A 22,282-nucleotide genomic window follows, 5' to 3' on the forward strand; every position below is an offset into this window, starting at 1 on the left:
CGCTGTGTAGTTCTAGTCAATTGGCATCAGGCATCAGGTCGAGGTCGAGGATGAGGAGGGGAGCGGGGCGAAACGCAGTCGTTTTGTGGTTGTTGTTGGCGGTGGCGGTGGCGGCGGCGGAGGACGAGGGGAATCTGAAAGAAGAGTGCAGCAACGATTTCCAGAAGGTGGTGAGCTGCTTCGATTTCGCGACGGGGAAGGCGGTGGCGCCGACAAAGGAATGCTGCGATTCTGTTAAGGTTATAAAAGACAGCAAGCCAGAATGTTTGTGTTTTTTCATACAGCAGACTCATAACGGGAACCAGCAGATTAAGAGCCTTGGCATCCAAGAGACCAAGCTTCTTCAGCTCCCTTCTGTCTGCAGCTTGAAGAACTCTAGCGTCAGCTACTGCCCCAGTAACTTCTCTCTCTTCTCTCTCTTCTCTCTCTCTCTCTCTCTCTCTCTCGTAAAATAATATGAATCTTTTTTTTTTCCTTTTTCCTTAAGAGGCTCATTCTTTTTCGTGTTTAATAACAAATTAAAAGTACTTTAAATAATTGTCTTAAAATATAGACTGTACATGAAAATAAGTAATAGAAAGTATGGAGAGTTATCAAAATATATGTTTCAACTGAGGCTTGTTTCATCATGCTTTTATTTGTTGGCTTTCTTTTTGGTTGTGTGGGTTTTACTTTTATGCCTGTGTTTTATTAGTTTTGTTTTTATTTTTCAAAACTAATTTTGAAATTTTGGTCTAATATTTAAGAAACAAAGAAACGGAAGTTCTAACAAAAGAAGTTTGTCATGATTTCACGTTTTTCAAAGTATATTTTTAAAATAATAAATAAATATGCTTTTTAAGATAAAAAATATTGTCCAACGTAAATTGAATATTCATTTTGAAAAGTATTGTTTTCAGATCATAACAACTTAAAGTTTGTCGAAACTTTTGAAGAAGATCAATTTATTTGAAAACTTTAGGAAGATGGTTGAAAGTGAAACTCCTCGTCTTTCTCTTTTTCTTTTTGAAAAATAACTGAATTTTTTTAAAGTACCTCACAACAACCTGTAAGCTAGATTAGCGACATACAATTAGTTGAGAATTATATGTTCATCTTGACAAAAATATCTGGAATTTTAAAATTACTTAAAAAGCAATAGATTAAAGAAGCTCCGTTTAATTTAAACTTTTGAAAATTAATTTTTATTGTTTTTAGCAATGAAGGTTAAGTTGACTTATAAGAACAGTCAACTATTTTGTTTAAATGATTTAATCCAATAGTGAAATAAATATTATATAACAATTAAGAAAATACTTTTCAACTATTTGCTTCATTATTTATTCGATTTTTTTTCCAATTTGTAAAATGTATTTTCATAATTCTTAATGTAATCATAAATTCCAAGAAATATACCAAATTCTTAAAAAAGCAATGAAGTTTGAATAATCTTAATTCAAAATAATATCGCCTCAAATTTTTATCCAATATTAGAAATCACCTGAAATTAAAGATATGTGACATTAAATGGTAATAGTATTCGACTTTTCCTCTGTCAAACACCTCAGTTTTTTTAAGTCTGTTTTTAAAATTTACACAATTAAATGACGTTGTTGGAAAATTAGAACCAATAGATTAAAATACGCTATTGATACTTCAACTTCAACATAATCCAAATAATGGTAATCTTTTCTTTCTGATTATTAATAATATTCATGTGGTAACACTGGTAAGACAAGATTTGAATGGCTTATCTATATTTATTATTAATATTTTTAATAATCCATAATGTTTTATTTAAAATTTTATTATAGAATAACGTTAATTTTTGCAATTTAATTTGGGCAGAACTTCTGGGCATACCAGCAAATTCAACCGATGCGGCTATTTTCAGCAATACCACGTCACCAGCTACACCGGCGGCGACGACGACGAGCCCCAGCGGAAAATCGGGAACTGAGACCGTGGCGAAGCCTCCCGCCGGTCTGATGGCAATGGCCATCGCCGTCGTGTTTTTCACAGCGTTCCCCGCTGCTATTACTCCTTCTGCCGCCGGCGCGTGAGGATCGATTGGAATGAAACAATTTGTCCCGACGGCCGGCGTTGGCGGGCTGGAGGCTTTCCCGTTGGCCGCCTCTCCGATCTGTGGTTTTTGGTTTAATATGATTTCGGACAAACCGGAAGTTCGACTCTGCTTTTTACTTCCTTTGTCTCGTTTTGTTTTGTTGATATATTTTATTTTTAATTAGGACAAATTATGTGTAGACTGTAGGTTTTGAATCTCTCTTTCGTTTTGTTTTCTGTTTCATGAACATGTTTGTGCTTCTTTTCTGAAGAACGGAGAAGAGAAGCTCTCGAGAAAATCTATATCCGTTGTGCGCTCGTATGACGATTTCATCATCCCAGTTGGGCCCTAAATTCGTTTCAACTTTTACATTTTGGTTCACTTTTTTTATTATTAGTTTTTAATAGAATGCGTTTAGGCAGGTTCGAATCCAGGATCTCTTGATGGAAAAAATTGAACAAATCTCTCAAAAATTGACAAATAAGAAAGAATCTAGCTCTAAGCTAGTGTTGCATTTCAACGGCGTTTGTTTCATTTTAGTAGGTCTATATGTTGAACAATTTATCGAGAAAACATAAAAATATATATTTATTTTTTTTCTTATTACAACAGTTTGGGAAATAGATTTAAACTCATGACCATTAGAGATATAGGTCAATTATTGCTGAGTTATGTGGAGGAGCTATTATCTATGTAATTGAAGAAGTTGTAGAAGAGCACCACCACGGTTCAGGTCCCGACACATGTGAGATTAATTTATCAGCAAGGATCGTGAATCAAGGGAAGGGAAGAATGTTACCAAAATTTTGAAGTCACCCCCGACCGAGACCTAGATGACAACCTAACCTAGTACGTCATAATTGAGAAAGGGAACACCCCAGAGCCAGAACACAGTCGCCGACCTCCAAACTTTTCATGAGCACCCGCTCAAGTGAATAAGGGAGGATCAAAAGTATATATTTTAAAGCTAAAAATATATATTTTAAAGCTCATGTAAACAAAGTGTATCAAAATGTAATAACATTGCAAAATATTACTACATTTATTCAAGTTTAAGATGAATATTGCAATATTATGAAAGTTTATTTAATTTCCTGAGATTTAAACCAGATTCAGAGAATTAGCGCACCCTTTGAGGCAACATAACAATATTACTTTAGAAACCCAAAAAAAATTTTTTTTTGAGGGAGAAATGAGAGATATTTTGTTCCACCACAAAGAATTATTTGATTTTTGCATTTCAACGAATTTACACGATACATCAAAACAAACATTTCTAGGATTGAATGATTTATAAAAGTGGAGTCATCCTCTTAACTACCCGCGTTGATTTGGTAATAATAAAGATAATAACGAATAGAAAAAAATTAATGGCTTGGATCGTGTATCAACAGTCAATCCTCGGTAGAGTCCAACCTCATGGTTATTATCAAAAGGTACGATAGAATGAGCTCAATATTTAAAACTCAAATTATCTCTCTCACATTTGACCTAATTAAATTGTTAAGTGAAAATACAAGATGTCAAGTAAGCCTACTGATGAGTCATATATGTACAACAAAGTCTTTCTCAAGACCTCTACTAACATCCCTTGGGTCCATATATTAATTAGATTTAGTTATTTATAATGACTATCACAATCATTTAAACACGATACTTGACATTAGTAAATAATCCCTACCAATAAATGAGTCGTTTATGTACTAACAAGTCTTTCATATTTTCTTCTACTTATTACATCTAAACGAAATTTTATGTTTAGAAATCGTAGAAAAGGATGAAACAATAAAATATCGTGGGGTAATACTGTTTGTAAAGCGAGTGTAAATTAATGGGCATATAAGATAAATTTATGTTTAATTACAAATTCAGTCATCGTTTAAGTTTATTTTTTTTGTTGAGGGTAAGTCCAAGCAGAACATGCGTCGGATTTTGAGACAGCAAGACGAGAGACCACAAACAGTTATCATCGTACCTTGCGTTGGCAGGTAGGTGCGTCGCCGCCACCGTTGTATGATGAGGATACCTAGGACTATAACCTGATACTTGCATACTACAGGTTGTAAGCCTGCAAATGGAGACACCACCCATGAATTGAAAAGTGTGTAACCTTTTAGTTGGAGTATATGTCAATTATCACTAAACTATGTTCACTTTAACGTATATAATAAGTTTTTTAAACTTTAGATTTTTTATTTAATATATATATAAATTTTGAAAATATATAGCTAAGTAGTGAACTTGAAATTTGTATCTAAAAAAATCTTGGCCACATTCACAAATTTGTAAAAGTAGAATATATATGCCACGTGGGAGTAAGGGATCCAACCCACAATCTCAACCTTCGCTTTGACATTTTAGATTCTAACTTTCGGTAACTAGTATTAGTTTATAAATATAATAACACTTTAAATAATTTTTTCATTAAATCGGTTGTTTTTGACAAAATATTTAGAAAAAAGTGGGCTGGACGGCAGCCCACTTATCTGGCACTATATAAAGGGCTAAAACAGAATCCGGGCAGGCCAGTTGTAGCGATACATTACATGCTACGAAACGGCGTTGGTATTCCCTTTTACCCGACGAGCATCGCCGTTCCCAACTGAAAAATATTTGCGCAGCTTTTCCGAGTCCAAGAACAAGATCTCCCCGTCCTCGTTTTTCTGATAGGTCGCAATATGTCTCAGGTTCATTCACTCACTCAATTGTCTCCTTTGATATTTATTTTTGCTGTGTTTTCCTTTGGATCTTGAAGTATTGCGTTCTTAAACCCTAGAATTTTTTTTCTTAATTATTTGTTGCTGAAGAATGAAAGCTGAATTGCACTTCAGTATTCCTCCAGTTCTTGAATTAGAATGAGATTGGCCAATTCTTTTTCAAGGCGTGGACAATACGTAGGTTTCTGTTCGATCTATTTTACGCATCTTCGTTTGGTTTAGTTTTTATTTCTCTCTCCGTCTGTGCGATTGCTGTGTCTCGCATTCAGGCAGCAATCGGCGATACTGTTCGAGAATTAGAGTTAGATATTCTCATTCTAGTTCTCCTGGTTTTGATTTGATGAATCCATTAATCCTGGATGAATCTATTTAACCTTCTCTTCTTTTCTTTCATTTGTCTTGTACAGGTTGATAGCAGGAATTCGTCCGCAGCCAAACGTGCCAGAACTGATGGTATATACAGACCTTATCGTTTCCTTAGTAATTAAGTCTGATCATGCATTATTCACACCTCCGTTGCATTTGTAACTTTAATTATTAGCTTTTTTGAGTGAATGCATAAGGCACACCAATAAACGAAATTAGATCTATTGATAAATCAGTCTATAGAGATATTTCCAGTGTTCGACATGCTTTGCTGTCTATCATGCGCCTCTCTCTCTCTCTCTCTCTATATATATATATATATCTCGATTTTTTATTTTTTTAAATTTTACTTGCCTTTAGTCTACAGAATGAAAAAAAGCTTCGGCTCCTTGGTATAGGTGGTCTGTTTTATTTCTGGTATTTCGTTTATTTGTTTATAGGTAGCCGAAGGGAAGATGACTGGACTTGTCCTAGTTGTGGGAACGTCAATTTTTCATTTAGAACAACTTGCAATATGCGCAATTGCACTCAGCCCCGTCCTGCTGATCATAATTCTGTAAGATATGAATGATGTCTCTAAAGAAACTAATATTATCACGTTTATTTGTCTGCAAAACCTAGTTTTGTTGTCCCTTGGAGCTAATCACCGAGATGAGATTCTAGCATGTTGTACCCTGGGTTCATCTGAGGCATGTTTGTCTTTTGAGAAGAAACATTCTATTTCTAGCTTTCTAACTGTTTTTCATTTACTTTTCATTTTTAGCGGCTTTTCTGGAGTTCTACTTTTTTATTTTTTATTTTATTATTTCGCATCTTTTGGTGGTAATTATGTTTTGCATTTTTTTGGATTACATTTTCTCACAATTATTTTAGGTTGATTTTTGGTTGTGCATTGTCTCAGGAGTAACAACTGATTTGCAACTACTTGAGCTTCATAGGATGGGATTTTATTGAAATTTTTTAGTTTTGAGTTCTTTGTGTGCTAGAGACAATCACTTTATTATTATTATTTTGGGTTCATTTTTGCCATATACTTGTAACATCCCTTTACCCTTCCCTAGGCCTACACCTTCTTTACGTTTCTTTCATAGAAGAGAACCTGGTTTATTAACCCCTCCTAACACGCAAACTGAGTTGAAATCTGTGTTTTTTTGCTAAATGAATAACCTACTTGAGCTTTCTCTCCGTCCAGAAATCTGCTGCCAAGCCTGTTCAAGCTCCACAGGGTTACTCCTATTCTGCCCCTTACATGGGATCTGGTGCACCATCTTCAATATATCCTGGTGTACCACCTTATGGTTCTTCCATATTCAATGGTTCATCTATACCTCCCTATGATGTGCCATTTTCCGGGGGATCAGCATATCATTACAACTACAGCAGCCGGTTTTCTGCAGGCAGCCCCTACAGACCTTTGCATCTATCTGGTCCCGCACCTTATTCAAGTGGATCTATGATGGGAAATAGTACGTCCCATTTCTTTTTTGCACATATTTGTTTGTGATTATTATTTATGACATCATATTGTTATCTGTCTATCAAAATTATAACTTGAACATTTATATTCCTGTCTTCCTCTATGAGAAGTGCATGCTGTGCCGATCTGCTGATCAATCCTTTATTTATGTATTTATTTTATTCTTTCTTTTTTTTATAGGTGCAGTATATGGTATGCCACCCATGATTGATCGCTATGGCATGGCTTTGCCCATGGGCCCTGCCACCATGGTAGGTCTAAAGTTTTAAGTTCGTTGTACTTGTAGCTTCTAGCTCTTTTTAAAATGTCCTTTACAGCTTTAATCCCACCAGCACCACCACCAAAATGAAGATATTCAGCATTCAACGTCCATAGACATATTCTGATAATATTTTATGGAAATGTTGAGAAAATGCATCACTAAAATCTTGGTTTTTTTAAAGATAAAAAATTAAAAAAGAAATGATTTCATATCACATTACAATATATTCACCTTGGATTTGGATATCTTTTCTAATAATACATTATATAATGTATTACAAAAAAAAAAGTTAAAAATGAACTTTTAGTAATTATTTAGTTAAAAAAAACTTTTTGTAATTATTATTATTATTTTTTTAAATAAGAAATTTCAATGGTTGAATGTTGAAGTCTTTCCTATTAAAATTGACGTTAAAAGCTGAAAGTTTGGATATTTATGAATTTTTTTTTGGATAAAAGCTTACCCCCACAGTTTTCAATTGCGACAGAGTGAAACTATCATGTACTTCAATTTTGTATGTATTTAATGAATCTATTTGAAAGCAATTTATATTACCTGTGTTTATGTAATGTTGTTCTAGATTGAGTTTCATGTTTCTTTCCTGTCTATCTCCCTCTGTGCAAAATTTATGAGCAAACATATTTTCCAGGGTCCGAGGCCAGGTTTTTTTCCAGATGATATGGGTCAGAAGAAGATTGCAGGTTTGCCATCTTTACTTGCTTGTTGTCTGCTGTCTCTAACCATTGGATAATGGAAAATTTTTATTATCTAACGTCTTGTGTTCATCATAGACACTACTCGTGACAATGATTGGGCATGCCCGAAATGTGGAAATATCAACTTCTCATTTAGAACTGTCTGTAACATGAGGAAGTGCAATACACCAAAGCCTGGGTCACAGGTCTGTTAGTCCGTTTTCTTAGGGCTATGATTTTCTTTTATGTGCTTGTGACGCAGCTAGTTCTTATCAAATCATCGTTGGCAATCTTCTCATTGTTGTTAAGTGGTGGTGATGTGAATGTTGAATTTCTTTCTGTGCATTTCCGTCATTCATAACATAAAAAAATTTGAGTTCACTTAATTTTATTTAGCAGACTAACTCTTTCATTTTCTTTTGTTTATGTATCTTTGAAATGCAGGGTTCCAAAAATGACAAAAGTTCTAGTAAGTTGAATTTATGGGCCTGTTCCACTAGAAGCTGTTTCCTTTTCAAAGTTCTGTAAACTTCATGATTTCTAACGTACTTGTCTATAATGCCTTTCAGAACAAAAGACGCCAGAGGGTAGCTGGAAGTGTGAGAAATGTAACAACATAAACTATCCATTCCGAACCAAGTGCAATAGACAAAATTGTGGAGCCGACAAACCAGCGGATTCCGAGAAATCTCCATCACCTGCACAGGAGGAAAATGATCAGGTCTGTTGTGTGAGTTTCTGTATTTCTGTTTGTTGTTCGCAATTGCTTGTGCTTTTGTTCAGATCTGTATGCATTATGAAGTGGATTCCATTCAATTTGGTAAACAAGATAATATATGAACCACCTCCACTTGAAAAGGTGAACCCTGTTGGTAAATTTTCGGTGGTAGTGGTACTTTTGTTGAGTGTACCCATTTGTTTTCTAATTTTATTTTCCCGTTCATGCATTAATTTGTCATTGTGTACTGTTCCAGTGAGTTCTAGAACATGTTTGAGGGTTGAGAAGGTCCAGAGTTATCTTCCAGCGTTGCTCAATATGGGTGTCTGAAAGTCAGTCTTGTCGTCCTCATGTTGCAGCAGTTGTCAAGTCAGTCTACCTCTCTTGATCCGTGTCAAGTTGTATTAACTCAATTTTAGTGCTGGTCATTTCAATGGTTTCATGCACCATATCATCGGCCGGCATGATCTGGCAAAAGATTTAAAGGTTGGTTTATGATATTCAGGGACATTTTACTTTTGGAATTGACTTATTTAGTCTAGTGGGCCTGTTACTTGTGCACTAAAATATGTTAATGAGTAGACTAGACTGTGCCCTTTTGGGTTGCGGTTTGATCTTCTGAATTGTCTGTGTGTTGTGTTGGGCGTGCAAAACTGAACCTTTTTCTAGGACAGGGTCCCAAAGTTCAGAGGATGCGTTGGACTAGATAGGGTTCTTTACTATTTACTTTGGTGGGATTGGACTGAAAGTAAGGTTTTTAGGTTCAGTCAATTGCTTCATATCTGATGAAAAAGCCGCAGAGGGCATTCATGGTTATTGGTGGTGTGGTGTCACTGTCACTGTCACTGTCACATCATCAGTATGTTGACATGTTGCCTGCTTGCATGGTCGTCAATAGTAAGCCCTCCCATTTGGTGTTTCACTATAATTAAGTTAGGGTGCAAAGGGGGGCCTTTTTTGTCATCATTTTTCAATTTTATTATTCTCTTTTTTATGTCATTATCGTTGTGCACTTGTTCTCTTTCTATCTATGATTCGGGGGGTGTTATTTTCTTGGCCTTTGAACAACTGATATGTTATACTGCTTTCTCCATTCTCCTAACATTAATCATCAGCATGGATGCGATGAATAAGGTAAGCTTCAGAACCACTTCCAATGGGTGTTATCAATTAGGGTTTAAATAACTTTAATATTTTTCTCGTCATTCTTTTATTTATATTTTTAGAGTTACCTCGGTTCTCTTAAGCGTTTGTTTTTTTGCCGAAAAGATATATTTTTTTTTCATATCAATTGAATTTTGACTAGCTTTCTGCCGTATAGCTTTATTCTATTCTTGTATGAAAGTTTTATAAATTGCTTTTGTTTTTCGGATAAGTAAATGTACAAGGTGTCATATCTTGGAATCTTGTCACAAAGTTTATAAGTTCTCAATTTCCGTCAGAAAGTTTTCCACGAATATCTTTCAAATTTATTCTGACATTTTTAATGCTTTTTTTAAAATAAATTTAAAATTAGTTTACTTTTCAAATGAACTGAAAAATTCAATGGTACTTTTAAATAAGTTTGGGGTAAATCATTTTTTCTAACAATATCCTCTATTATTTAGTAAGTCTATCAATTGATGAAGGTTTGATTTGTCCGATAAAAGAAGTTATTTTAAAACTCACTTGTAGTCAATGTTTCTATCCTTCGTCCAAATTACGCTTGTAACAAGCCAGATTATGGGTGCGGTAAATCATTCAATAAGGTCATTTGGCTCTAATCTAATCTGGACAAGTGTACGGCCAGTGTAGCGTTTCTTAAGCTTGTAAATGATAATTGGTTAATGCAGATCTCATGCAGGTTTTGATTACGTTCTGTCAGCAATTAATTCTAACAGTAAGCTATTTCCTGTTATCTTGGCAAAGTAAAATTACAATTGCACAGATACTTGAACAATTCTAGAGTTTGACCGATTATTTTGCCTTCCATATTTGGTTTAGTTTTTAATTCATAAAAACTTTGATAATCCAATTCAATTTCTAGATTTAAATTATTAAAAAACTTTTGGAAAATCATAATTATAAAAATGTGAAAACTAGGTTTTTTTCAAAGTCGTGTTCCTTTTGCATAGCTTGTACATTACCTTCAACTCTCTAAAAGTTAAAGCAAGTATAAATGTTAATGAATAAGCTTTATGAAGGTAAAACACTAAAAATCTGTTTGGTAGCATTTCTGTTTCTTTTTTAATAAAGAAAAAAGCAATTACATTACCCAAACAATATTTTTATTTATACTGGAACAAATTGAAAATGGGAATAAAAAATAAAGAAAATTGATTTTGCTATTTCTAAATTTCTATACAATTTTGAGAATGTTTAATTAAAAAAATAAGAAACAAGTCGTTGTCAAACGCTTAAATTAAAATTGAAAACGAGAAATAAGAAATAACATGTCACGAAACAAATTCAGTACACATTCCAGTTCTGAAAAACAAAGAATCAAAAACTAAAAAGACCATATCAAATGAGGCATTTAGCTTCTCTTTGAGGGGGTTGTATGAGAAATGGCAATGAAATAAATCTGCAATAGGTTGAGTTATAGAGTCCTAAACTACAATTTCTTAGTCAAGGGGAAGGAGGGGAAACGTGCAAAATCCAGATAGCCTGCAAAACTACCATGCAAAGTTTATAGGACAGTGAACGGGTGATAATGTCCACTTCGGGAACTAAAGTAGATCGACAGAAAATGGGAAGATATGAGGCTAGAAAATCCGCTACTATGATCTCTCTTTCTAATGAATGAATTAAAAATGAAAACAATTCAACAACCTTACGAAAAGATGGCATATTTTTCTAGGCTGAAAATAGCGCTGTCGCGTGGGACAATACTTTAGGGTGAATTGCGTCGTCGGATGGGGTATTGGACATGATATAGAAGGAAACAGAACTCGGGAAAATATAACGCTCGGCACAAAAGAATAACAGTCAAAAAGCAAGAAAAAGGGGTCTCAATCCGTTTTAGGTAAAGAAGTTTTCGCATTGGCAGCGCAGGCAGGATAATTAATCTAAGTGGAAACCATGAATGAAAAGACTGCAGAGGAGTTGGCTGACCTTAACTTGAGGTTGCAGCAGTGGTCACCATGACCCAGAACCATCAACTTAACTGGTTCGAGTACATCTCAATCTCGCAAGGCGATTTGAAGAGCTGGAAGTCTTGAAAGAAACTGCTGCCTTCAGTGTTTGGATGGTAGATTTGCATCTGCGGTTCGACGGATTGCTGTTCACTGCACCAGCATTCTGAATCTACTGAAGCAAACGGCAAACTCTGAATTGCCGGATTCATTGGCGACTGCGACATGCCGGTTTGGTTTGTACAATTGGGGCTACCAAGACGATTAGGGTTGTTGGGTGAAATCAATTTTGCCTCACACGAACCTCTTAAATCAGTTGACAGAAGAGAGAGAGCACGTTGAAGATCCTGTGCTGAATCCAGATTGGAACAAATCACATATCCTTAGATTTTCCTTAACATGTTAACCTCTATGCATGTAAAAGAATTACATCAAATGAACATTTTAAATTTACACACTTTTGACATTATTACTTATCGTAACACAATTAAAATGGTCCATCCGTGCAAACACGATTAAAAAACAAAAAAACAAAAAAACAATGTATGCATAAGGGAACTCTTGTGACGTAGATTTGCAGAATCACATTATTACTGAAGAACAAAATGCGTATAAAAGGGGTAAGAACGAACCTGCATCAAGAACCTTAGTCGCAGCTCCATTGGAGGGAGCAAGCTTACCGGAATGGTGGTGAGGCATAGCATGCATAAAACTCATTTCATCACCAGATACGTTTAGCTGCCCCGTTGAACCACATGCCTTTTCAGGCTTTAATACATATTTGCTACGTTGTGAGTGTCTGGAGCTGAATGTAGATTCCCATGTTGAATTTGCATGAGGTCTAGGATAGATGAGCGATAATTTGTCTGAGAAAATGTCAATCTGTTGCCTCTCTGCAGAGTCCAAAATATAAAAGCATGATCAACATGCTGATGGTTAATAAAATAAATAGAAATACACTAAGAACTGCAGGCAGAAATCCCCTTCTTAGATTTTTGAGATGTCTGACTGCAAACTACCAGCTCAATCAGGATTCCGAACGTGAAATGTAAAGCCATAATGAAATTAATGATCGGAAATGACAGTTCTTTTTGCATATTTAGTGTAGAGGTCGTGTGCAATAAAGAATTTAACACCACCTTCGGTTGCAGACTTGTAAGTTTATTAAACAAGAAAACTGTTCTTCGTTCAGAATGACATACCAAAATCCCAAGAAGACAGCCTTGCTGGATTCAAACTGATCACTTTCGACTGTGGCTTACGACGTCGAGCATTGTGATTAGAAAGACGCCTACGACAGCTTCGTTTCTTCTCATCAAATTCAGATGTGCCATGAAACCTTTGACATTGCAAAAGTGAGGATTATTCACGTTCAATTAAAAGAGTGCCTAATTTTGGAAACATATAGTGGCAGTGAATATTCAAGATAAACAGCAGATTAGAGTGCTAATGATAAGATAATTCTTTCTGACCATCACATCTTCATAGATTTTAATGTCAAGGAGTTTACCTACTACATTGTTGACAAAACCGACGCTCTAAGCCTCCAATGATGACCTTAGGAGATTTGGAGTGACTTTCACAAACTCTATGTTTGCGATAGTAATCCTTAACACTTGAAAGATCTATGTTACAACCTTCAACTTGGCAGTGAGGAGATGTTGTATTCTGGCACCTCTTTCGAGTAGCTCGTGATGCCATCATGGAAAAAGATGGCTTTGTAAGATTTCCAGCACTAGAATCTTCAAAGTACGCCTGCTTACCAAGCTTCAGACTCAGCATTGGCTCGCAGGAGCAAGTTGAAGTCTCAGGTTTTGCATATGTGTTGGCCACTTCGTCCTCAACAAATTCGTTTTTATCGCCAATATCTTCTAAAGTGGCCTCAAACCCCTCAAGTGTAAATTTGGTTGTTCTACTTTCCTCAATTGACAAAGAATTTATGGAAACTGATTTTGAGCTTTCTGGAGATTTTTGCCCCGTCTCAAAAGAAGGACGACCAGTCCTCCTATCATCCCCGGAAGATCCAAAGTTTATTACTTGTTTAGTTTGAAAATTAGTTGAATGAAACAAATCACCCTGTTCAGCAATTCTGGGATTAAGTACAGTTAGGTTCTCCCAATCCCATTGTAAAGGGGATCTTGCATTCCACTCCATCAATTACAAATGGCTGGGGCAATGTCTCATGCACCTTTCTCCTATCAGTAATTAATAAGAGCATTGACTGGCATTTAGGATCAAATTAGTTGGTCACAACAAAATAAAAAGTGTATACAAAGTCCAATTGCATCACAAGAATTGGTGGTCATAGTTTATTCATTGACAAGAACAGATACTACAACTGAGCCAAAAGGCTTAGAAAGAGCAAGTAAGACTAAAACAAGGAAATGAAGAGGAAGCATAACTTAAAATGAATGACAAAGAAGAAGGTGAATTTAAACTATTTTATTTGAGAATCTGAGATCATATTTAAAAAACCAGAAGCTTGTACCAAACGTTCTTCTTAAAATCAACACGCATGAGGTAGTCCTCTCTGAAACTCAGGGATTAATTCAGTGTCGACCACATCGAAGGATGCCATAGAAAGACAGGCACAAAAGCAGAAAGATGGGCAATAAATGGGGAAATACTTTAATTAGTATAAATTCTTTTTACGTATACTTCACTATATTCCAAAAACCCAACCGGGTGCGACTTTAAGCAACCACACTGGTGACAGAAATCTCCATTCCTTCTCAAATAATGGCCACACAAGCAAACAGCATTAAATCATCGTGTTCAAAATATTAGATTACCAAGCTCTATAACTTCCCTTCAAGGCAAGATACAGTCCTTCAGCCACTTACCTTCCGGTTTTAATGCTTGAAAACGTCCTACAATTACCTGAAAATCTGTGGTATACTTAAACTATACAGTTAAAATCCTAGCATTCTGGAGAAGGTTCCTTCAAAGTATTAAGAGATACTCCCTTGTTTTGTACCCTCACAACTACCTAAGAAAATCACGGATAATAATTATATAACCGTGTTAACTTTCGTGAGTCACGACATAATTCTGCGGTGGCAAAGGCCGATAGTTAACCCTATATAATGGAAACATGACAAAAACCGAGTTTCTTTGTTCCAAATAATTAGCGAAAAATTCGTACAACAAAAGTAAAGCTATTATTACATTATAGTTCAGCCTAATAACGGAAGTGAAGGAAGAAAATTACCACCTCAAAGTATCAAGGTTGCCAAGTACCGATCCTGACCGAGCATGTTTTGTTGGTATTTCTCAGTGCGAATAAATGCAACTGAGCTAAATTGTCAAAAATCAGACGGTTCAGGTAGGTGCCGGTCCCCTTCCTAGGCTCTGGCCAGCCGGCCAGGTTTTGCAATTTAAGCGTCTTCTTCTTACTTCCCTATCTTCTAGTCTTATCAGAAGAACTGTAGGGAGCCATTTGCTATGGGAAAGCCAACAATGTTCAAAAGGAATATGCGTTAGGTTACGATTACGGCAGCCATAAATATCGAGATAATTGGAGGGAAACCAAATGAAGAATGATGAGAAGAAAACACAATGCTTCGCAATCGGCTATCGAATGTACGGCCTTATGCTAACTATAATTTCAACATTTAAGTAGAGTTATCCACAACAAACCGCAAATATCGACAACAACAGCAGCACAGAAGCACTATAATGCGTTCCCCTCCATTTAAACCGAGTCACAAGCGAAATCGCTCCATCCAAACCACTAAAAACGGAGGAAATCACATATTCGATCGTTTTCAAAGCCTCCTAATCTCTCCACTGAGTAAGTAATTATTAACTTGCGGTTCTTATCCATCACTGAATGAAATCGATCAAAACAAACGAGTGATAGATTTATTCAAACGCGAACCAAAACGGCCATCCGAAACAAACTACAAATTTGTAAAAGAAAAGAAAACAAAAACTGAATCGAAGAAGCTCCACGGAAACATAATAATAACAGTCAACTGAATTCAGCTTCATTAATTTTCTTCCATCGCACAAAGTAAGAACAAGAAACGAGCAAGATTTTCAGAGCTTACCGAGTGCGTTGGTGGAAGGATGGATTAGCAGTCCGATATCAAATCATCAGAGGAGCGTAGGCTGTGTTCGTGGAGGACTGCACGTACGTGCCACTCCACTGGCAAAGCTCGCGCTTATCACACGCTCCTCTGCTTTTCCTCTTACCCGCCACTCGATTCCATTATTTATACCATAGACATAACGACACGTTTTGGGCCTGGCCCCGGCCCACACTTGATCCGAAACCATGTCAGACATGTTTAATATTATTTTATAACAAACCAACCGAGCTTTACATTTATTTAAATATTAAATATTTTATTCTTAGTTAAAGCAAGTTGAAGATATTTACATTATTTTTAGCCATAATTAGAAGAGGTTGGCCTAGTGGGATTTTGTTATAATATTATATGGTGACACATGAAAACATGCATAATAATAATGTTGCGAAAATCTTTTGTTCTTCATTGGTAAAGACCTATTCTATACTTAAAAAAAAAAAAACAAGGCCTATCTTATAATGAATATTTAACGACAAAATAAATAAATGTAAGAATAATTATAAAAAAAAACATAAACATTCAATGATGACAAATACAGAGATAGGTCTATGCTAAAGACCTAAATATTTTCCATAATGTCATCACACTAAAAGACTTTATTTTGATGGGATGAGCAAGCAATTAAGTTTATCGTTAAAGTAATTTTTTTAATTTAAATTATCTTCCTATCTTTAAAATATTTTAATTCATAGTGCTTTATTTTTAATATCTTAAAATATTTTGTCTTAATACTTCATAATAAAAATAATATTGTTGTTAAAGTTTCATATTAAATTTAATATCACTTTTATTTTCTTCCATTTTCTGATTATTGACCTTTTTTTTTTCCAGAGATTTATCAGTCTATTGGAATTAGAATTAAAAGAAATAAGATGTCTCTTATTTTGAAGAAAGCATGAAAATATTTTAGCAGTAGATGAGATCATATAGTGTAATGTTTTGGCATGTAAGAAATATGTGTAATATCGATATAATTTTCTGTAAACAGAAAGTTTTAAAAGAAAAACTTGAAAATAGCATTTTTAAGAATGCACTAGGTTTGAAAGAGGCATAATTCCCAAACTTATAGATCCATCTCAATGCATATAACCCACCATCGTATAACATATTAAATAGTCATCAAATACCACACTTAACTTTTAAGTAAATGAGTTTATTCTAAAAGGTCATAAAATCATTTTCTTTTATTATTGTTTTTTGTTTTAATTAAGTTCTATGGTAAATATGTTAAAAAGAAAAAAGAAAAAGCTAATTCAAGCACTTTGACGAACCAAACTCAATTATTTCTATAATTTATGTTCTAAAAAAAGTTCAATTTGTATAATTAAAATAAATAAAATTTTGGTTTTGGATCATATAACTACTGTCTGTTGACCAACACGCTACTTTATTATTGTCTTTTTAGGCACACTTCCAACTATAATCACAACCAATTGCCATTTGATACTACAATTAATTAATAGGCGTAATCATATTAGTCTGTGGGATTGAAGCAATAATTGCATGAATTGAATAGTATAATTGCCTCAAGTCACGTGATATGACTGGATACTTCCTTTTCTTAAACAGAAGTTCAAAGTCACAAATAGATGTTTAATTCAAATCATTTTATTTTTAGTCAGTAGAACAAAGTTCATTTAATTTGAACGAAATAAACAAGCTAAATTTCAAATATGCAACTTGAAAAGGAAATAAACAAGCTAAGTTTCGGGCTAACCAGAGAAACATGTGTGAGCTAGTTTCAGTGGCCATTCTATTAGAGGATTCAGACAAAGTATAGACATGACACCTAATTCAAACATCTCTCAGGATTTGAAATTTTAGAAGACAGGAAACTGTGTTAATCAGACAGATCAAGAGGCGGTCTTGGCTCGAATCTTATCGATCATCTTCTCTTTGATCAGCCTTCTCATAACTTTCCCAGAAGGCGATTTTGGGATAGAGTCCACAAAATGAACCACCCTGACTTTCTTGTAATATGCAACGTTTGAGGCAACGTATTGGATTATCTCTTCTTCAGTTTCTTTCGAATTTGGAGCTATCACGACGCTCGCTGCTGGGATTTCACCGGCTTCTTCATCTGGCAACCTGAAATAACGATGCAGCATAGCGTTTTTCTTAACCATTTTGGCTTTTGGTTTGTTAAACTTTTCTCTTTAAATCGAAACAACATAAACAAAATGAATGCGAGGCGAATCTTACGGCACCACTGCTGCATCTTCAATGGAGGGATGAGTAAGGAGGATTGCTTCTAACTCAGCTGGAGCAACCTACAGGAAAATCAAGCACCATTCATCACCTTATTTAATGTTAATATTTATAGAAATGTTCATTTGCAAACTGTCATATTCAGATCTTGAGATTCCTTTTAATAACCAATGGATGAACTTGAAATAGGTTTTGTGTTTACTTGAAAGCCTTTATACTTAATCAACTCTTTAATACGATCCACAATAAACACATCGCCATTGTCATCGATGTATCCAATGTCCCCAGTGTGCAGCCATCCTCTGTTGTCAATGGTCCTTGAAGTCTCCTCTTCATTATTGTAGTAGCCTGAAACAAGAGGGAAAGATTCAGCCATTTAACTAAAGATCTCGGGGCTTTACGCATCAATCTATATCCCATACCTTGCATCACACACTGACTTCTTACACATATTTCTCCCGGAGTATTCTTTGGCAGAGATCTTCCGCTCTCGGGGTCGATGAATTTGACTTCTAGATTAGGAAGAATTCGGCCAACTGTGTTTTTCTTTGCAGTGAGATTCTCCTTGCCTATGCTTCCATAGTTGAGAGTGATGCAGCTGTGCTCAGTTAGTCCATATGCCTGTTGGTGACCAACGGCATTTAGTTAGCATATTATATGCAAGATGTAAGTTAGGGCCTCACAGATTAGCTCTGCAATGTCATGGTGGAGCTCGGTTCGGTTTCGACGTAAAGAAATCAGGAAGGTGGACGTAGTATATAGGTCAAAAATTTGAAGAGACGAAAAAGAGTCAAATTCTCACAGTGGCAACTTAATTACCTCTTGAACATCCACGCCCGGGAACTTTTTCTCAAAGGCAGTCTGAATTTCCGGTGCGAGCGGGGCGGCTGCAGTCATGATTGCCTGAAGTTTGAGACTGCTAAGATCAAATTCCTCCACAATGGGATTCTTAACCAAAGCCAAGATGATGGGAGGAACAATTGGAGCAAATGTGACCTCCTGTGTTATCAGGGCATTAATGAAGGTCCTAAGATCAAATCTTCCCATCACCACAACTTTGCCTTTGTTTCTAAGTGTGGCACAACATATGCCAGTTATCCCATAAATATGGAAGAACGGAATGAGGCCTAACGTCGTGACCTTGCCCTCCGTTTCTCGGGGCACGCCGGAGAGAGTAGAACACAAGTTAGCCACTAGATTTCGGTGAGTTAGCATGACACCTTTGGAAACCCCTGTGGTGCCTGACGAGAAAGGAAGAGCACACAAATCAGACTGCTTGATATCTTCCTTGACATGATTGTTGCCTGCACGGTCCGCGGCTTCGAGCAGTTTGTGCCAGTTCATGGAACCTTCAATCAGTTCTTCACCCAATACTATCACTGGTAGCTTTAATTCCTTCACCTGTTCTCAAAAACACAGACAGCAGCAAGTCAAGTTGAATTCGAAAGAATTACAATAACAACAACAGTTTCTGTTTTACCTTTTCGAAGTTTGGGCTATTTGTGACAACGAGCTTGGCATCGGCTGCCTCCACCTGCTTTTTGATTTCTGATATGTGAGCTGCTGGATTCACACCAGAAAACACACCCCCAGCAGCCATTATCCCTAGAGCCACAATGGCATATTCTGCAACGTTAGGAAGAACAACAATAACCACCTGACCCTTCCTCAACCTCAGAGAGCTCAAGGCCTTAGCGAATCTCTTCGTGTCTCTCACGACTTCACGGTAAGTATACGCCTTTCCGCTCACAGCTTCCACAAATGCAACATTTTCAGCATATGATTCAGCATTCTGAAGTACAAACTCCGGCAATGTGATATCATCCGGCACTTGGACCTCAGGAAGTTGGCTGCGGAAAATGTGTTCCTCGTCTTCTACCAAATCCCGTATGAGAGTTCCCATGGCGGAGATGTTTGCTACAGGCATCGACGAGGGCTGATTTCCCTCTTCTTAAAAAGAAAGAGCTGAGAGAGCTCCACCTCTGTTTTCATGCTTTGTGAATGAGAAATATGTAGAGTTATCGGGGGTGAGATTGGCATGGGCCTTTTTTGGTGGGATATTGTTGATTCACGCCATTCATTATGGCAGGTCTGCAAGCTCTCTTTGTAAACAAACCAGAGCATCTTCCTATTTCTGAACCAACAATTATTGGACTTAGAATCTCATACTTCGGCATGAAACTGCAAAAAACTTATCAAAATTTCACTGGACATAAATTCCACATCTCTATTATTTCTCATTTACCGATCTATTTGAAAGCAGCACTATCAAAAAACAATACGATAGAGAAATGGGATGACTTGTTTTCAAGAGAAACTTCCACCTATACTTCTCACTTATTTCCTTGTCTTTTGTTTCCCTATCCAGTTCATATTTGACATTACAGAGAGGAAATTTTGACGTAATATTTTAACTTTTTAAGTAGAATATGTCGAAGGGCTTATGTCATTTGACAGAAAAGGAAAATCGTTAGAGATTTACTTTCTTTCTCGTAAAAGAAAATTAAAATCAATAAACAATCCTAACAAACGCACCCATCGTCTTCACAAATTCCGGCGAAAGTTTATTGCAACTTCCGTTGGTCAAAGCTTCTTTCTTTAATATGTTATTAATATTGAACATAGAAAGCAAAGAAAGCTGGTTTACCCTTGAGAGTCAACGCCTCTGCAACTGCCAACTTGCTCTGTTCTCGCGTCGTGTTTCCATGGCACAGATGCTGGGTTCCGCTGATTCTGCAAATATGAAAGTCTCAGTCTTTACATCACAGGACTTGAAAGCATTTACCGACAATTTCAACGGCAAGAACCTGATCGGAATCACTCACTCCGGCATGTTATACAGAGGACAGCTCCGATCATCTTGGTCGACTGCAGAAGAAGCTCGAAATGTTACAGTGAAAATATGGGATCAAAAACCAGAGTTCGCATGCGAATGCTTGGTTCGAGTGAGTCGTCAAATTTTGAGTTATACCCTCCATTTGCAGACACAATTGGCGGTGTTTCTTTCCAAGCTTAAAATTTGTTTTACGTCTTCTCAGGAAGAAGTGAAGTTATTGACACAGCCATCTCTAAAAGGGCATCCCAGTTTTGCAAATTTGGTTGGTTATTGCTGTGAGGATGAAGTGAAGGGTGTCGTTTATGATCTCAATCCATTGGGTTTCTTGCAAAATCTTATGACAAGAGGTAGTTTACACGCGGACGCGCCATGAAACCAATATCTTTGAAACTCTGCGTGCTGATTTTGAAATATTCTCTGCAGATAACTTTAATTGGCTTCAAAGAGTTGATGTAATTCTCGAACTTGCTCGGCTGCTGGACTTCATTCACTGGCAGGAAAAGCCAAGCCTGGCCTTCGATTTTAGAGCATCAAATATACTGCTAGATTGGGTCAGAATAGTTTCCTTCCTATCTTTGAAATTGAACAACGAAGACGAAAAAAGCTACTGCTATCTCGTGTTCTAGTATACGCTGCTTCGATATTGTTAATCTGTTTATTGTAACAGGAATGCAAGCCGAAACTATGCGGGTTCGCGCCGAATAGCAACGAGACAGTTAGTGACCTCAATAAACCATACAAGTTTGCACAAATTCCTTCTGGCTATTCTCATCCATCTATAAGAGGTATTGAATTTGAAATGAATAAAAGTGAGCAGATATTCCTTCACTAAACTTAAAAATGTGTTTAAAATGGATAAAAGCTAGCTATCAATAAGTATAATCTCCAAGATTTCAATCAAGATTTCCCAACTTCCAAAGATAATATAAAAGAATCAGTAGAAAATCACATATTTCCTTGGGCAAAAGAAAACGAAGTTTCGTTACTTGAAATTTACTTAATGAACTATGAAGCATTGCAGGTGGGAGTCGAGGGAAAATGAGCTCTGACGTATATTCCTTGGGGGAAATTCTGCTTGGACTTATAGCCAAGAGAGATTTAGAACATGAGAAACTGGAAAAACAAGATCATCACCAGGTTGTGAACAGCCTAGTGAGCATTTGGGCAAAGAATGAATACAGACCAAATGCCTCGCTTGTCCACGAAACCTTGCAGGAAGACTGGGGTTACAACGCTGAAGAGGGAGTCAGAATTACAGAGCTAGCAATGCACTGTATAGAATTCTTTCCAAGCAATCGTCCGAGCACAAAGCAAGTCCTTCAGCATCTTGAAGGCTTGCAAGTTGCCCAACGTCTTACCGATGTCAGACCCAGAAAAAAGGAAAGAAAATTCTGTGGCATATGAAATCATCTTTTTTATTATTTACCAGTCAAGTTCAGCAGATAGTCATGGAGTTTAATAGCACTCACTAGTTTTCAGCTTTCTCTCAACAAAGCAGAAAGTTGTCTAACATGAGAGCTGCAAATACAGATCTATCATTATTCATAACCTATGTTATAGTTTTACCCGTTCAACATAGCTTAAGGATGTAATTGAAAATCAATTGCAATCCCAGAATTTCATTTTTAACACTCTGTTTGTGTCTTCCATCCTGTTTAAAGACAGCTTTCCACACTAACTACCAACTAATTTGAGCAAAAATAACTATTCTTTTCAGGAAGAACCTTTCACTTTCATCAGATGTACATCCTC

General features: G+C 36.2%; 5 protein-coding genes across 13 annotated transcripts; 3 read left to right on the forward strand and 2 right to left on the reverse strand.

The window, feature by feature from the left end:
• On the forward strand, positions 1-2,379 carry LTPG1 (glycosylphosphatidylinositol-anchored lipid protein transfer 1). Its single transcript, XM_022296073.2, has 2 exons — positions 1-396; positions 1,828-2,379. The coding sequence occupies exons 1-2, from the start codon at positions 51-53 to the stop codon at positions 2,040-2,042; spliced, it is 561 nt and encodes a 186-aa protein (XP_022151765.2). The 5' UTR covers positions 1-50; the 3' UTR covers positions 2,043-2,379.
• Positions 2,380-4,556: 2,177 nt separating this feature from the next.
• On the forward strand, positions 4,557-8,902 carry LOC111019793 (Ran BP2/NZF zinc finger-like superfamily protein). Of its 2 annotated transcripts, XM_022296252.2 has the most exons (11): positions 4,557-4,731; positions 4,852-4,938; positions 5,169-5,214; positions 5,568-5,683; positions 6,320-6,593; positions 6,785-6,855; positions 7,516-7,567; positions 7,658-7,767; positions 8,006-8,030; positions 8,131-8,282; positions 8,536-8,902. In XM_022296252.2, the coding sequence occupies exons 2-11, from the start codon at positions 4,900-4,902 to the stop codon at positions 8,536-8,538; spliced, it is 888 nt and encodes a 295-aa protein (XP_022151944.1). In that variant the 5' UTR covers positions 4,557-4,731; positions 4,852-4,899; the 3' UTR covers positions 8,539-8,902. The 2 variants fall into 2 exon arrangements, with proteins under 2 accessions (XP_022151944.1, XP_022151945.1); XM_022296253.2 differs by lacking the exon at positions 4,852-4,938.
• Positions 8,903-11,081: 2,179 nt separating this feature from the next.
• On the reverse strand, positions 11,082-15,601 carry LOC111019746 (squamosa promoter-binding-like protein 12). 5 transcript variants are annotated; one of them, XM_022296191.2, is made up of 6 exons: positions 15,445-15,601; positions 14,607-14,834; positions 12,903-13,587; positions 12,595-12,731; positions 12,025-12,285; positions 11,082-11,744 (listed from the first exon to the last, which is right to left on the reverse strand). In XM_022296191.2, the coding sequence occupies exons 3-6, from the start codon at positions 13,544-13,546 to the stop codon at positions 11,416-11,418; spliced, it is 1,371 nt and encodes a 456-aa protein (XP_022151883.1). In that variant the 5' UTR covers positions 13,547-13,587; positions 14,607-14,834; positions 15,445-15,601; the 3' UTR covers positions 11,082-11,415. The 5 variants fall into 5 exon arrangements, with proteins under 5 accessions (XP_022151883.1, XP_022151884.1, XP_022151885.1 ...); XM_022296192.2 differs by having other exon boundaries at positions 12,903-13,613; XM_022296193.2 differs by having other exon boundaries at positions 14,604-14,834.
• A 1,473-nt stretch (positions 15,602-17,074) lies between these two features.
• Positions 17,075-20,564, reverse strand: ACOS5 (acyl-CoA synthetase 5). 3 transcript variants are annotated; one of them, XM_022296197.2, is made up of 8 exons: positions 20,520-20,564; positions 20,342-20,427; positions 19,175-19,828; positions 18,514-19,095; positions 18,117-18,315; positions 17,897-18,042; positions 17,689-17,756; positions 17,075-17,574 (listed from the first exon to the last, which is right to left on the reverse strand). In XM_022296197.2, exons 3-8 carry the CDS (start codon positions 19,619-19,621, stop codon positions 17,340-17,342), a joined length of 1,677 nt encoding a protein of 558 aa, XP_022151889.1. In that variant the 5' UTR covers positions 19,622-19,828; positions 20,342-20,427; positions 20,520-20,564; the 3' UTR covers positions 17,075-17,339. The 3 variants fall into 3 exon arrangements, with proteins under 3 accessions (XP_022151889.1, XP_087973217.1, XP_087973218.1); XM_088117091.1 differs by having other exon boundaries at positions 19,175-19,875; positions 20,520-20,554; XM_088117092.1 differs by having other exon boundaries at positions 17,433-17,574; positions 17,913-18,042.
• On the forward strand, positions 19,899-22,177 carry LOC111019749 (putative receptor-like protein kinase At1g72540). 2 transcript variants are annotated; one of them, XM_088117093.1, is made up of 5 exons: positions 19,899-20,639; positions 20,733-20,877; positions 20,954-21,081; positions 21,198-21,315; positions 21,544-21,705. In XM_088117093.1, the coding sequence occupies exons 1-5, from the start codon at positions 20,298-20,300 to the stop codon at positions 21,570-21,572; spliced, it is 762 nt and encodes a 253-aa protein (XP_087973219.1). In that variant the 5' UTR covers positions 19,899-20,297; the 3' UTR covers positions 21,573-21,705. The 2 variants fall into 2 exon arrangements, with proteins under 2 accessions (XP_087973219.1, XP_022151893.1); XM_022296201.2 differs by having other exon boundaries at positions 19,902-20,639; positions 21,552-22,177.
• The last annotated feature ends 105 nt before the right edge of the window (positions 22,178-22,282 follow it).

Source organism: Momordica charantia (assembly GCF_013281855.1).
Source record: "Momordica charantia cultivar OHB3-1 chromosome 9 unlocalized genomic scaffold, Mcharantia_2.0 BLBB01000009.1, whole genome shotgun sequence".
NCBI classification, from domain to species: domain Eukaryota; kingdom Viridiplantae; phylum Streptophyta; class Magnoliopsida; order Cucurbitales; family Cucurbitaceae; genus Momordica; species Momordica charantia.